Raw genomic sequence first — 12,920 nt, forward strand, 5'->3', positions numbered from 1 at the left:
AAATATCCATCTTGTTTCGGAGTTCCACTGTCCCACTGTAACCTTTGCAGCTAGGCATTTAACAGACGACATTGGAAACAGTATTTTGACCACGCAGAAAGTAACGTCTTAAACCATTTTTATTGATATGATTTAAAACAAACCTACTTTAACTGTGATTCTTTCCTAAAAAAGAAAATAAAAAGCTGTATTAGAACAGTTTTAAAACATACTGCAATTAATTTTCTCTGTCAAGCCTGCCTGTTTGGGCACCAGGAAATGGAGCATTCCCTGGACAAGACCCTCAGGAATGGCAAACACTTTCTGCGTTCAGCTTTTTCATCTGCTCCCATGCTTGCCTTTCAGAATTTGGAACGTCAAGGAGCTGACAGTGCTCCTTAGAGCAGAATAACTAGGGACTGACTGAGGGAAGGTACAGGCACCCTGGCCGCTCCTATCATCCCACCGAGGAGTCCTGCGTGGGAAGCTTCTGCTTGCCTTGATAGCAGGGGAAGCTCCCAGGCAGATCCTGGGAAGGAGTAAGAGGTTTCCCTAATTATGACAAGCTGGATTAAAACAACATCTCCTAAAAAGAAGTTATGTCAATGACAAATAGCTATCTGGGAACTGTGTAAACTACTGGAAAATGTTCGGTGACCCACAGGCACAGTATTTTCCATTTTTCTCAAGGGAAAAAGAAAAGCCCTGTGTGAGTCACTGAACAGCTAGAATTTTATGCCACCAGTGGCAATCATTTTAAACGACTTTAATCACAGTATTTATCTCTTTGGACCATTTGGATTGTGCTTTAGCAGGCTAAGCATTTTTCCCAACCTGGATGAGGCTAAAGCTAGTTTCTGACCTCCCACAAACTTCAATAGGAGCATTGTCATCTGATCAATAGGACACAGTTTTTGTGCAAGACTTTACCTACAGTTCACAGCAGCTTTTCTATACACATACATCTCAGACAGAGGGAGAACAGCAACCCTTGTATTTGTGAACTCTTGCATATGATCCCATGCATTATAAGCAACGGAACTCTCTGTTTCTGTGGTGTGTTTCTCCCCCCGCAGAGAAAACAGACGGAGTCTATGCATCCATTTTTGCAAATGAACAAGCTGGAATCACAGCATCACAGGACTACAGAGTACTTTATGACTACACAGCCCAGGTAACAAATGGCTTCAAAATAATTATTTCAAAGCATCAGATTTAAAATAGATGATATTGATCCAAACATCTCGAAAGTGATAATTCTGTTAAGGTGCTACCTTCACTTTACAGCCAGGGCACTTAGCGGATGATTGGTCAAGGTCACATGCAGAAGCCAGGAATCCCAACTGCCAGTTCTTGATGCACATCACCAGACCATGCTGCCTCAAGATGAAACAATAAGATTCTTTGCAAGTGCAATCACTCCTAAATTAGTGCTGAGCTGTCACAACCTCCTCCTAGAGATACAGGAGACTGCAAACACAAGGAAAACTTTTATCTTTTAGGGGATGATGACTAAGTATGCGGCCTTGTGCATTCTGAACTTACATCTTTGTGAAATGTTTTCCTAGGGAAAATGGCTACAGATTCCTTCTGAATACGTGTAAGAATATGTGACAGATGCTTATCTAGGAACTCTTCTCCATCTCTCTATCATCATCTGGAGAACCCTGCTCCCCTTTAACACATTGGGTCTCCATGCTGGAGAGGACTGAATCCCCACAAAGGTCACTCTTACACTTCCGTGTTGCAAGTTGCAGAATCACAGTGGACATTGTCCACGTACCAAAAGATTGTTATAAAGAGCAACCTGCATCCTTAACTGGGCTACTGAACTCTCACTGGCCTGTCCATGTCCCTCTGGATGCCATCCCTTCTCTCCAGCATGTTGACCACACCGCACAGCTTGGTGTCATTGGCAAATTTGCTGAGCGTGCACTCAATTCCACCGTCCATGTCGCTGACAAGGATGTTGAACAGCACCGGTCCCAACACTGATCCCTGAGGAATGGCACTTGTCACTGGTGTCCACTCAGACATCGAGCCATTGACCACCACTCTCTAGCACGACCGTCAAGCCAATTCCTTATCTACTGAGCAGTCCATCCGTCAAATCCATGTCTCTCCAATTTAGAGACAAGACTGTCGTGTGGGATAGTGTCAAAGGCATTGCACAAGTCCAGGTAGATGACATCAGTTGCCTGTCCTCTATCCACCAAGGTTGTGACCTCATCACAGAAAGCCACCATATTCGTCAGGCATGATCTGCCCTTGGTGAAGCCACGTTGGCTGTCACCAACCACCTCCTCATTTTCCATGTGCCTTAGCATTGTTTCTGGGAGGATCTGCTCTACGATCTTGCCAGGCACAGAGGTGAGACTGACTGGCCTCTAGTTCCCTGGATCCCTGGTCAGTTTAAAGGTTCCTTAGCTTTAGATTAGCAGAAGGAGCAGCATCCAGGAGGTCTTATGTTAAAGTGCAGATACTCTTGCTCCGAGGGACCTGCCATCAATAGCCAACATTGAAGACAAGCTGGCACATGACAAAATAGATTGCCAGATAAATTATGAAAACAGAAAGGGTTGGAAAAGAGTGCTTGTTAGGCACAAGCAGCATTCTGACATATTGTATTCTATTCTAGCTTTTGTTTTGCTTTGTTTGAAATACTTTTCTAATTTGCCTGAAATTTCATCCAAGGACAGCTCCAAGTGCCTCACTGATAATGGCAGTTCCCCTGAGGAGACTGCTGGATCTCTTTATCAGGTCCTTACGCCAGGAGTTGCCTTAAAAACATGACACACACGAATCTTCCCTACTGAGAAAAGGGCCTGTTACTACTTTTAGTATATTGAGGCCTCTTACTTTTTGAGTCCGTTCTTGCCCACTCAGGTACATTAAATTTCGATTTAGCTGATGCGTCAAACATATCTTGAAGCATCTCTTACCCTGTTTTCTATTTTACTACACTGTGGGTAGCAAAGTGGTTTCTTATGGAAAATAGGACAACGCCACTGAATGGACTGATAACTGCTTGAGAGCTCAGCGATAGCTTACTTGCAACTACTCCACCTGTCTCAGAGATAAAAGTTACCTATCTCAGGAAGAGTCTCATACCTCAGCTGGTCACCCATGTTTCATATTAAAAGAACAGAGACACCTATTTAAGGCCTGGATTAGTAGAGGCACTGTTGTAATCTCCCTTGGGAATTAAGATGTGCACTGTTTTATTTAGCAACACCTGCAGACTATGGAAGGCTCATGGTTAGCTGGTTTAGGACAGTTGTATTTAAACCTTTCCAGCCTTCCACAGTGATTCAAAGTTGCTCAGGAGTAGACACCATGGAGGCTGCAGAAACTTGAGAATCTTAAAGAAATAGCCAGCTCTGTAAGTGCTTAATCCCTCACTGTCTGGTATTTCAGGCTCATTCCCAACCAGACTGTTGATGAAAGGCAGGATAAAAAAACCCACACCAGAAACACTCTTGGGCCCTCCTGCACTCTCAGGCTAACCACATTTCCTTTCCGTGTTTCCTTGCAGAACATGGATGAACTGGACATCAGTGAAGGAGACATTGTAGTTGTCATTGAAGAAAATGAGGATGGCTGGTGGACAGCAGAAAGGAATGGGCAGCGAGGCTTTGTGCCGGGGTCTTATCTCAAAAAGCTTTGATGAAAAGAAGCCCCAGTGCTCAGACTTCAAAATATTGTTACTTACAAACTGCACACAAGGTCTGTCTGCTTCAGCTGACCAAGGGCAACCCATAATACTATCTTCTGCAATTACCAGTCAGGAAATAACCAACTGACCATGACTTCCTCTTCCTTCCTCCTACCCCATCCCAGCATCCCCTGGTCTACACTCCGTAAAAACTGTCTTCACCTCAGCAAGATGACAACTAGTGTTTCTTACTACAGTTCTTCCTCCCCTCAGCATACTGTGCTGCCATCAGTGTCACAAAGCCTGCGAATCTGGGAGGAAAATCCTGCCCTTCACTGCACTAAAGGGAGAAGATCAAGAAAGCAAATGCTGTTTCTCCAGGCTGGAGGATCGCCTCCAGCCAGCCTGTGAGCCACCCTCATGGTCACAGCAGCCGTGTTCTCTGCCATGGATCTCTTCCTCTCACTGCACAGGACATGCAAGCATTTTTGTCCATGGGATGGAAAGCACGCAGCTTTGATGTCTCAGGGTCTTAGCTGTACAAAGCAAAGAAGCTCTCAAGTTCCTTTGAACAGCTCCCTTCCCAGTTCCCCTTACAGCACATGGGTAACCAGGGAGAAGGGTGAAGAACCCTCCAGATGAAAATACAAAAAAACAATGAATGCAGCTAGAGAGGAACACCTGAAGGACCGACACACATCAGTAGTAAGCAAATGTAAGGCACTGCCCGTCATGACCATCTCCTAATACAATGAAATCCATGCTATCCCTGGCTCTGCTTTGCACTGGATTCAGGGCCACCAAAACATGGACAGATGATGAGCCCAAGGCTTGCTTTTGCCTTGGTTAGATGGTTTCCATGACATTTTAACATGCTGCTTCTTCAACAAACCCTTTCCAGAGAAGTTGCAACGTGCAGGTTCATTGTATTTCACAGATTTCAGCTCTCTCAGTCTTTCTAGTTTAGTATTTAAGAACATTTCCAACTGCCACTGTATATACCATGGGATCAGTAGGTACTTTCTGCCACTCTTCCCTTTTCAGTATTTCAAGATGGTTATTAAAAAAATAAAAATAGATTATTTAATCTGAAGCAGAGAGCACTATTTCTGGGGATAGAATGTCCTTGTTTGCCAAGGTTTCAGGTCTTAAAACTGAATCAAGTCAGTGAAAATGAATCAAATTCCTACCCAAAAGGCATGGTGTAAGGAGCAACTGTTAGCTAAGACACAGCATGAAAGACAAAGAGACATCTAGACAGAAAAGAAAAAAAAGCCATAATGGTCCATGCAATTATTCCTTAAATGAAACAGAATTAAGAGAAATTAGAGAATTACTCTAATTTCTTGCTTCAAGAATGAAACAAAAGTTGCTGCAGGCCCTTTTTCTTTAGTTCCTGAAGTCCTTTGCACAGGCATACTTGTCCTTCCCACACTTCTCCACATTATCATACAGCACATCATCAGTGCTGAAGGGCTCTTAGTACCTCACATTAGCACAGGCTCAGAGGAACTTGAATGGCATTTAAGGCACCAGGTTATATGAAGAGTAGTGCTCGTTCACGCCAAAGATGTTAATGACAGGTTTGTGACCACATCTGAATCTAACAGTGATAGCAAGATGGTCCACAACAGCCTTCAGCAAGGCCAGTGCACTATAAATGGTAGCTGTCAGAGACAACTACAACATCACTCATATGTACAGCACGAGAGGAAACCTGAGTATGAGAGATTTAACGTACTTGTTTCTTGAACACTGTCTTCCATGAAGAGAACTGTAATAACCCAATAAATAAACAAATTTAAGTAGCTATTTTGCAGATTATCTTAATTAAAAAGGAAAAAAAAAAGCCATTGAGATCCATCTCCTCTAATTATGTTTGACATGGTCTTTGCTACGACTCCGACTGCTCACTTCTCTGAGGGCCCAGACAGCCTCACATAAGACGCTGCGGTATCCAGTCCTGGTTACCCTGAAATCCTGTTACAGATCCCCATTGCTTACATGTACCAAATAGTCTCCATCACTGACAGACAGCTAGTGGAATGGTGACTGCTCTTTCTACCCCATCAAATCGTTTCATATTTTTTCTGCTAAACTCAGGAAACGGGTTTCTTTTCTACCTGACTCTTCTTCTGTCAAGTAAATACTGTTGTGAGTGCAAAAGGCTATAGATATTCCAAAATCTACCCAGTATCATAGCATTTGGGTCCCACATGCTAACTCCAGACTGTTCAGGAAATGAAAAAGCAGCATCAGTGTTTTCTCGTGATTCCTCTGTTTAACGTTGAACGTTTCTCTGATAAGTAAGTAGCCACCAAGCCACATCTAGGCAGTTTGCCCTATCAGTGTGGCAGCACTTGTCAGAAATAGAACAGAGATACCAAGAAATGCCCACACCCTCAGAGTACACCCACATTTTAGGTGTCATCCACCACCCCCGGTCAGTAGGAAAAGCAGGAAGGTCAAATGTAGGTTACTGCCCAAATAACAATGTTTCCCTTCCATTTTGGTAACACTTGGGCAACAAAACTGAGGTATTCTAGTCATCATTTAATGTTCAGGTAAGATGGAAAACTGGAACGGGCCCTTTCCAGTGGGAGGCATTCTTAAACTGAACTCCAGCATTTTTGGTTGAAATTCTTTTTGGACAAACACTTCTGATAAGCCTCCACTTGTGTTTTGACTACCATTTTTTTGGCAAGGGGGTGCAAAGCAACATGTAGGGACAGAACAACAGTGGCAAAGAAAGTTGTGTGTTTCATACAACCACAGCAGGGTTTGGACTGGAAGAGACCTTAAAGATCTTCTGGTTCCAACCCCCTGCCATGGGCAGGGACACCTTCCACTAGAAGGTTTGTCAAGTTAACTTCTACTTCACAGAACGCTCCTAATAAGCTGACTACCTCCTCACTGACACTGCTAGTGCTCTGTCTCTGGGGTGCTTCACACAGAAGAAGCTGTTCCCAGAAAGCAAGGAACACGCTTATGTCAGCTGCTCTGCCTGTGGCTAGTGTGTATACAAACTAAAGAAAAGTCACAATAAAGTTACCGAGTTGCTTGTCTGACCATACTGTAGGACTTCAGTGTGCAGAACAGACGAGTATTTCATGCTGAACAATTTCAGATCTGTAACTGTTAACTCTTGAAATTTTGAGTAGGTCATAAGAAACAGGTATCATGGCCATGTTCCTCAAAAAGTGTACTGGTAATTTGTTCTATTTTTCCTTTAACCGCAACAAGAATTCAAAGGTTGGAAGTAGGCAATCCAGCCCAACAGTACCTTTCAACCAGACTCAGATACGCACATCATTCTCATTATTAATTAAGGAGAAGAACAGGAAAACCTGTTTAAAAATAACATTTAACCAACAACTGTATGTCATTAGGAAATGTCTACAAGAGGAGTGAGGCCCATCGCTGCACAGAACAGATTTCAGCTGCTGCACAGGGCGTTAAGAGCCCACATGTTAGTAGTAAAACTTGGTCAAAGTAGCATCAGACTAGAAACAGTGATGACCAGGCAACACAGCTCTAGGACAGCCGACACAGCCAGCACATATCCACAAAGAAAATACCACCTGCCAAGCTCACAGGTCCATTGCTACAAACAGCTAGCTTCCAGCATTTTTTACAGCTAGTCAGCTGAAAGGAAGAAACCAACCCCTTCACAGCTGAGCAGTCAGCAACAGCAGGAGCACAGTGGTTTTGAACAAGGTTTGAAGAGTTTGCCACCTCCTTGAGGACTGTGGCATGAACTCTGTATTACAAATAACCGTAGTCTACTTCAGCCAAAGTGTTAACATATCATAGACGTAAGACATAAAACAGTAGCAACTGTTACCTTAGATTTCTGCTCATCCTGCTTCTTCAAAAGAGACATTCAAGGTCCAAGTCTCCTCTCCAGAGATAATTTTGAGGCAAAGACTTCTGACTGCAGCTCAGACCTCACTGATGACTGAATGCAGGGTAAATGGAAGCACACAGATGCCAAGAGGAGATTCGTTACAAGCCAGGCATCAGGTGGTATCTAACGGGAGCCTGGTTGGGCATTAAGAAACATCTAACCTAAGCACTGGTGGATAACTAATACACATTTTTCTCATCCCAGGGCATTCCACATCAGTACTATACACAGTTTGTTGCACTGAAAGCTCACTGTTAACCTTCAGTGTGACTGGCAACAACACAGCACAGTACAGGACCAACTGTGAAGGCCTGAAAAAGCAGCCTCTACTGCTCAATACCATCTCTCTTCCCTTGCTTTGCTGTTCTGCAGCTTGCAGGGCTAGGGCAATGAAAACAAGGGCAGTTACCAGCCACATTGCTACTTCACACGTCCTCAAACAGAAACTACGCTCATTGTTAGTGAGCAAGGAGAGCAGCAAGGTGCCCTTAGCTTGGCCTTCACCCCGAGATCCATGTCTCCTTGCTGCCACAGCATCACGGGCACAACCAAGTGGCCAAACCCCTTAGAGTAAAGCACAGTTGGCTGTTGCAAAACAAAACTAAAACCAGCATTAGTCAGTCACTTCCATTCACCAGCTTCCTAAATTAATGACAGTATCCATCAAAGGTGTTTTTATAGTGCAGCTGTGATGTCTTGGGCGTGCTCACTGTAGCTGAGGCTAAAGGAGAGAGATTAGCTCCGGTTTTCCCCCCAGGAAGAGGAAGGAGATAAAAGTTGTGATGCTAGGTCACAGCAGGCTTCTGGAAAGTACATGGCTGCTAGGGGCCTGCAGGAGTTGATGGACTGTTTTTCGTAGGGGAAAGGATACTTGTATAGAATAACTAGGTTTTGGAAGGAGAACAGGAATTAGTGTCCTGTCTGTGACTAGGTTATTAACAAAATGGCAATGCCCCATCCACCGCGAAAAAGCGGGGAGAGCAAAGAACTTTGAGTCAAACTGTTAGTCATTATCTCTTCTATGTTAGCAATCACCTAATTCCAGCAGTCAGCTCACATTTTGGATGTGGGAAGGTCAGAGCCACAGTTAGCTCCAGATCTGTGCACTCCTGGATCACATATGGTGCAAATTTGATCCGTTTCTAGGATGGCTAATCATATTTCCATCAAATTAGCCAGTGGACATGGTACAGTGCTCATCCTGTCCTTCTACCCGCTGCTAAAGGACAGCTGACACCTGATCTGGCACAAAGCTGCTTGGTGCAACACGAAGAGCACATTTACAGCCTATCACTGCTGTGTGCCATGTGGCTGCGGCATTTCTGTCTGACACGAGGACCCAAAGGCAGATTTCACTGTGGCGCGGTGGTGTATTCTGACCAAAAGCACACATTAAATCTTGCTTTTACATACAGAAGTCTAATAGAAATCACAAAGACCTCCCAGCAAAATCAGGAGAAATCAGACTTGACATCCTCGAAATTTCTAAGAGGAAAGACAAAATCCTCCCAAACCACTGGGAAAACAGAATTGGGCTTAGAATATAGCTACCAGTTTATAGCCAGGGGTTTCCACATACCAACTGAGAATAAAGAGGGTACATAAACAACTGAGGGAAGAGGGAATGGATATCCTAAGAGGTTATTTGAAGTCAGAAGTAATTTTACTTACCAGATCTCTAAGAGCCAGTGTTACACAGATTTGAAAACACTAACCAGCTTTGTTGCCCTCACCATAATTCAGCTAAACCACCAAATCAAGGGCAGACACAGGGAGGAGTAACCAGCATGCTAACTGGTGCAATACTGAATGAACTGTAACTGCATCAGTCGTGCTTTGACTTAACTTCTCTTTGAAATTCTGGCATTTGCTGCAGCGCCTGCCTCAGGGTAAATGGACGCACCGTACAGGTGAAGAAATTCCAGCCTAACTTAATGAAATTTCCTGTGTGCGATTACACACTCGGATTGCTCAACGAGCCCAGGCTAAAACCTTTAATAAAAAAGCAACTTCGTGAAGCAAAGGTATGACTTCGGAGAAGACGTATCTCATACCTCCGCTTCCCCATGCATCATGGGAAATTTGTAAAGCACCTTGACATCATGAGCTGAAAATCCTATGGGCACACTAAGTATTGTTGTCATTGTTCAATCCCAGACTCTGTAAACAAACTAGCACTGGGTGGTGGTCAGATCAATATTTGCAATGGAAAATCTTGTACAAAAGGCCAAATTATATTGTGTACACAGTGTGTTGCTTGTTTTGTAATATGACTGAATGGCTTTTGGGAAGGGGGATGCAGACATGAGAGAACACCCATGCTCAATGGAGGGAGCGTGTGGGGGAGTTTAGTACGTTGTCTTCCACTGTACAAGGCCACAGACGCTCAACAGCTGCATCTAAGGAAGAATTGTTCTGAAATTTTAAGCCAAAACCAGTCCTTGGAGGAACTTCTTGGGAAACTGGTGAACTTTAACCTTCCCAGGATAAGAATGTTAACATAAGTGTGAATGGGAAAGCTTTCAATGCACTGATAGACGTGAGAAATGCTTTGTGTTTTGAGAAGGGCTGCACAGCCCTTCTTGTGTTTGAAGCCCTTGTGGGGAAGGGAGACGTGAGCGACAGTGACTTTGTTCTGCTAAGTGGCAGCTAAGCGTCTTACTGTGGCCACTGCTCAGCTCAGCAGCCATGGGGGGATTCAAAACCAAAGAGGCGTCTTATTCTAGGAATAGAAGGAATCTTGATAAATGCATCCTCCCTGCTCTGCAGGGTCCTGTGCCACCTTGTTTAACCAGAGTGCTTATCAGCACAGGCCCTAAAAGTAACTTATGTTTGTTCAGTCTATGCACTGTGTATCCTCAATGTACCATTTCTTCAGGCTGACATCTTTGTTTTCCACCCACAGATACTAACACTGTCAGACTAAAGTGGTGGGTTTAAGCTTTTAAAATGGTTATTGTACTCAAAGCACAAGAGCACTTGGTAGAGTGCTAGACTATTAGCATCAAGCATGATTCTCAAAGAAGGGGCATTGCACAAGACCTGGAGTGCCTAGTTCTACAGTATGAACCAGGAATTAAATTCTTGCCTATTGCCTGCGAGGTGTTCAGTAGAGGCCTGGCACAGGACTACAAAAAGCAGTCTTTGCCAAGGATGACTTCTTCTCTTAGAATAAGAGCCTATCAACACTACCCCTGTTTACGTGATTTGCTGGCACCCAATCCCGAGCACAAATACAGGCTGGACACAGAATGGATTGAGAGCAACCCTGAGAAGGACCTGGGGGTGCTGGTCGATAAGAAGCTCAACATGACCCAGCCATGTGCACCTGCAGCCTGGAAGGCCAACCATATTGTGTGCTACATCAGAAGCAGCATGACCAGCAGATCCAGGGAGGGGATTCTCCTCCTCTGCTCTGCTCTTGCAAACCCCCACCTGCAGGTCTGTATCTAGCTCTGGGGGTCCCCACATATCTACTGAGAGAATCCAGGCCACAAAGATGCTCAGAGGCTGGAGCCCCTCTGCTATGGGGACAGGCTGAGAGAATTTGGCTTGTTCAGCCTGGAGAAGAGAAGGTTCCAGGGAGACCTTATAGCAACTTCCAGTACCTGAAGGGACTGACAAGAAAGCGTATGTGTGTGGTGGGAATGACACTTGTCACAAGGGCATGTAATGACAGGACAAGGGGGAACAGATTTAAAGTGTAAGTGGGGAGATTTAGATTAGATATCAAGAAGAATTTTTTCATGGAGAGGGTGGTGAGGCAATGGAACAGGTTGCCCAGAGAAGCTGTGGATGCCCCCTCCCTAGAAGTGTTCAAGGCCAGGCTGGATGAGGCTTTGAGCAACCTGGTCTAGTGGAGGGTGTCCCTGCCCATAGCAGGGGGGGTTGGAACTTGATGGTCTTTAAAGATTCCTTTCAATCCAAACCACAATTCTGTGACTTAATTTCATTTTGTACTGCTTTTGTCCAGGTAGGGAAAAAACCCCATAACCATTCAAAAGCAGTTTTCTAGACCAATTTATACTTTGGTCTACAAAACAGACTGCTTTTGCATGCAAGGCATTCTAGATGCCTCCAGGAGCCTCAAATGTCAGTGGTTTGCTAAAGAATTTTACATGCATGAAGAAAATGACTTGCAGTTCTCCAGTCACAGCAATGGTCTGACACCACTTTTATAGTGGAAAAACATAAAGGTTATTCTTTGAAATGGGGCAGCAGCCCCTTTGGTGAAAGGGACAGTTGCCTAAAGGACCACACTTCCAAGATGAAAGCAAAGCTGTTCATTCTATGTTGAATCATAGCTGAACCATTCTATGACTCTTGGGAGTGTGAAGAGGAATAGCTCCATGGCTCCATACTGCTGTGGCTCACCAGTTACCCGTAGTAAACCTATGTTTGCAGGCTTCCCTTGGGCAGAGAGAGGAGGTTTCAACTCTAAAGCTTTGATGTGAATCATGATCATTCAGGGTTGTGAGAAATAGATGAGAGCAAAAAAGTACTGCCCATTACATAGCAGTAAAGTTGAAACTTTGCAGAAGTGCTTCTTCACTTGCTCCAGCATGATCACTCCCAGAGTCCCAGGTTGCTGGACTTGAGCTCTGATAATCTCTCATTTGCATGGTTAAAGTTCACGTCCAGGTTTGAGATACAAGACCTGGCCATGCTTTCAGGTTATAGGTAAACAGTACTTGATGTTCATCTGCACCATAAATACGCCACACAAGATACAGCTGAACAGCTATCCCGGGGCTTAGACAGAGAGGGAAACAACAGCTGCCACCAGGCACAGATCCAGCAGAGATTATTGCAGCCATAACAGGGACTAGGTCAAAGGACTGAGTATGTATCATGGAAACAAAACCTGTATCATGAAGGCAACTGCCATAGTGAGGGAGTGAAGAAACAGGTGGGCAAGCTCTACAGGTCACTCCTACCTCTGCTACCCCAGCCAAGCGTCAGGCCATAAAACCTGCCCGGGTTTAACACATGGCCAGGGAGCAGATGTACAGCAGTGCTTCCCCAGCAAACACCAAAAAAACCAACTTGGAGGCTGAGGTGGCAGTCTGCTAAGCACTGCATTCATCCACGTAAAAGGCATTGCACACAGGAACACCTTACTGAGTTTCAATGGGATTTATCTCAGGCCTAAAGTGAAGTCAGTTACAAAACCCACTAATGGTGTATTATGGAGGCTATCACTACCACTTTATCGCAAGTACTGATCTCAAATCTCATCTGAAACTCCAAGTACTGAAAAATATCATAAACTGTCCTCTCCTTGCTTCCAAGACAGATGCTTTTTTACTGACTTTGTTAAACTGAGCTTGTTAGATCGATTCCGCTTCCCCCCAACAAGCACATATCTCATCATGCCTT

At 44.4% G+C, this 12,920-nt stretch overlaps 1 protein-coding gene across 1 annotated transcript in view; it reads left to right on the forward strand.

Moving 5' to 3' along the window:
• PSTPIP1 (proline-serine-threonine phosphatase interacting protein 1) overlaps positions 1–3,646 on the forward strand; it is a 34,358-nt gene extending 30,712 nt beyond the window's left edge. Inside the window, exons 13-14 of the mRNA XM_010148400.1 lie at positions 1,056–1,153; positions 3,515–3,646. Of these exons, the coding sequence (XP_010146702.1) occupies positions 1,056–1,153; positions 3,515–3,646 (230 nt within the window). The remainder of the gene's footprint in view (positions 1–1,055; positions 1,154–3,514) is intronic.
• The last annotated feature ends 9,274 nt before the right edge of the window (positions 3,647–12,920 follow it).

The sequence above is a fragment of the Eurypyga helias genome, unplaced genomic scaffold, assembly GCF_000690775.1.
Source record: "Eurypyga helias isolate BGI_N326 unplaced genomic scaffold, ASM69077v1 scaffold53, whole genome shotgun sequence".
In the NCBI taxonomy this organism is placed as follows: domain Eukaryota; kingdom Metazoa; phylum Chordata; class Aves; order Eurypygiformes; family Eurypygidae; genus Eurypyga; species Eurypyga helias.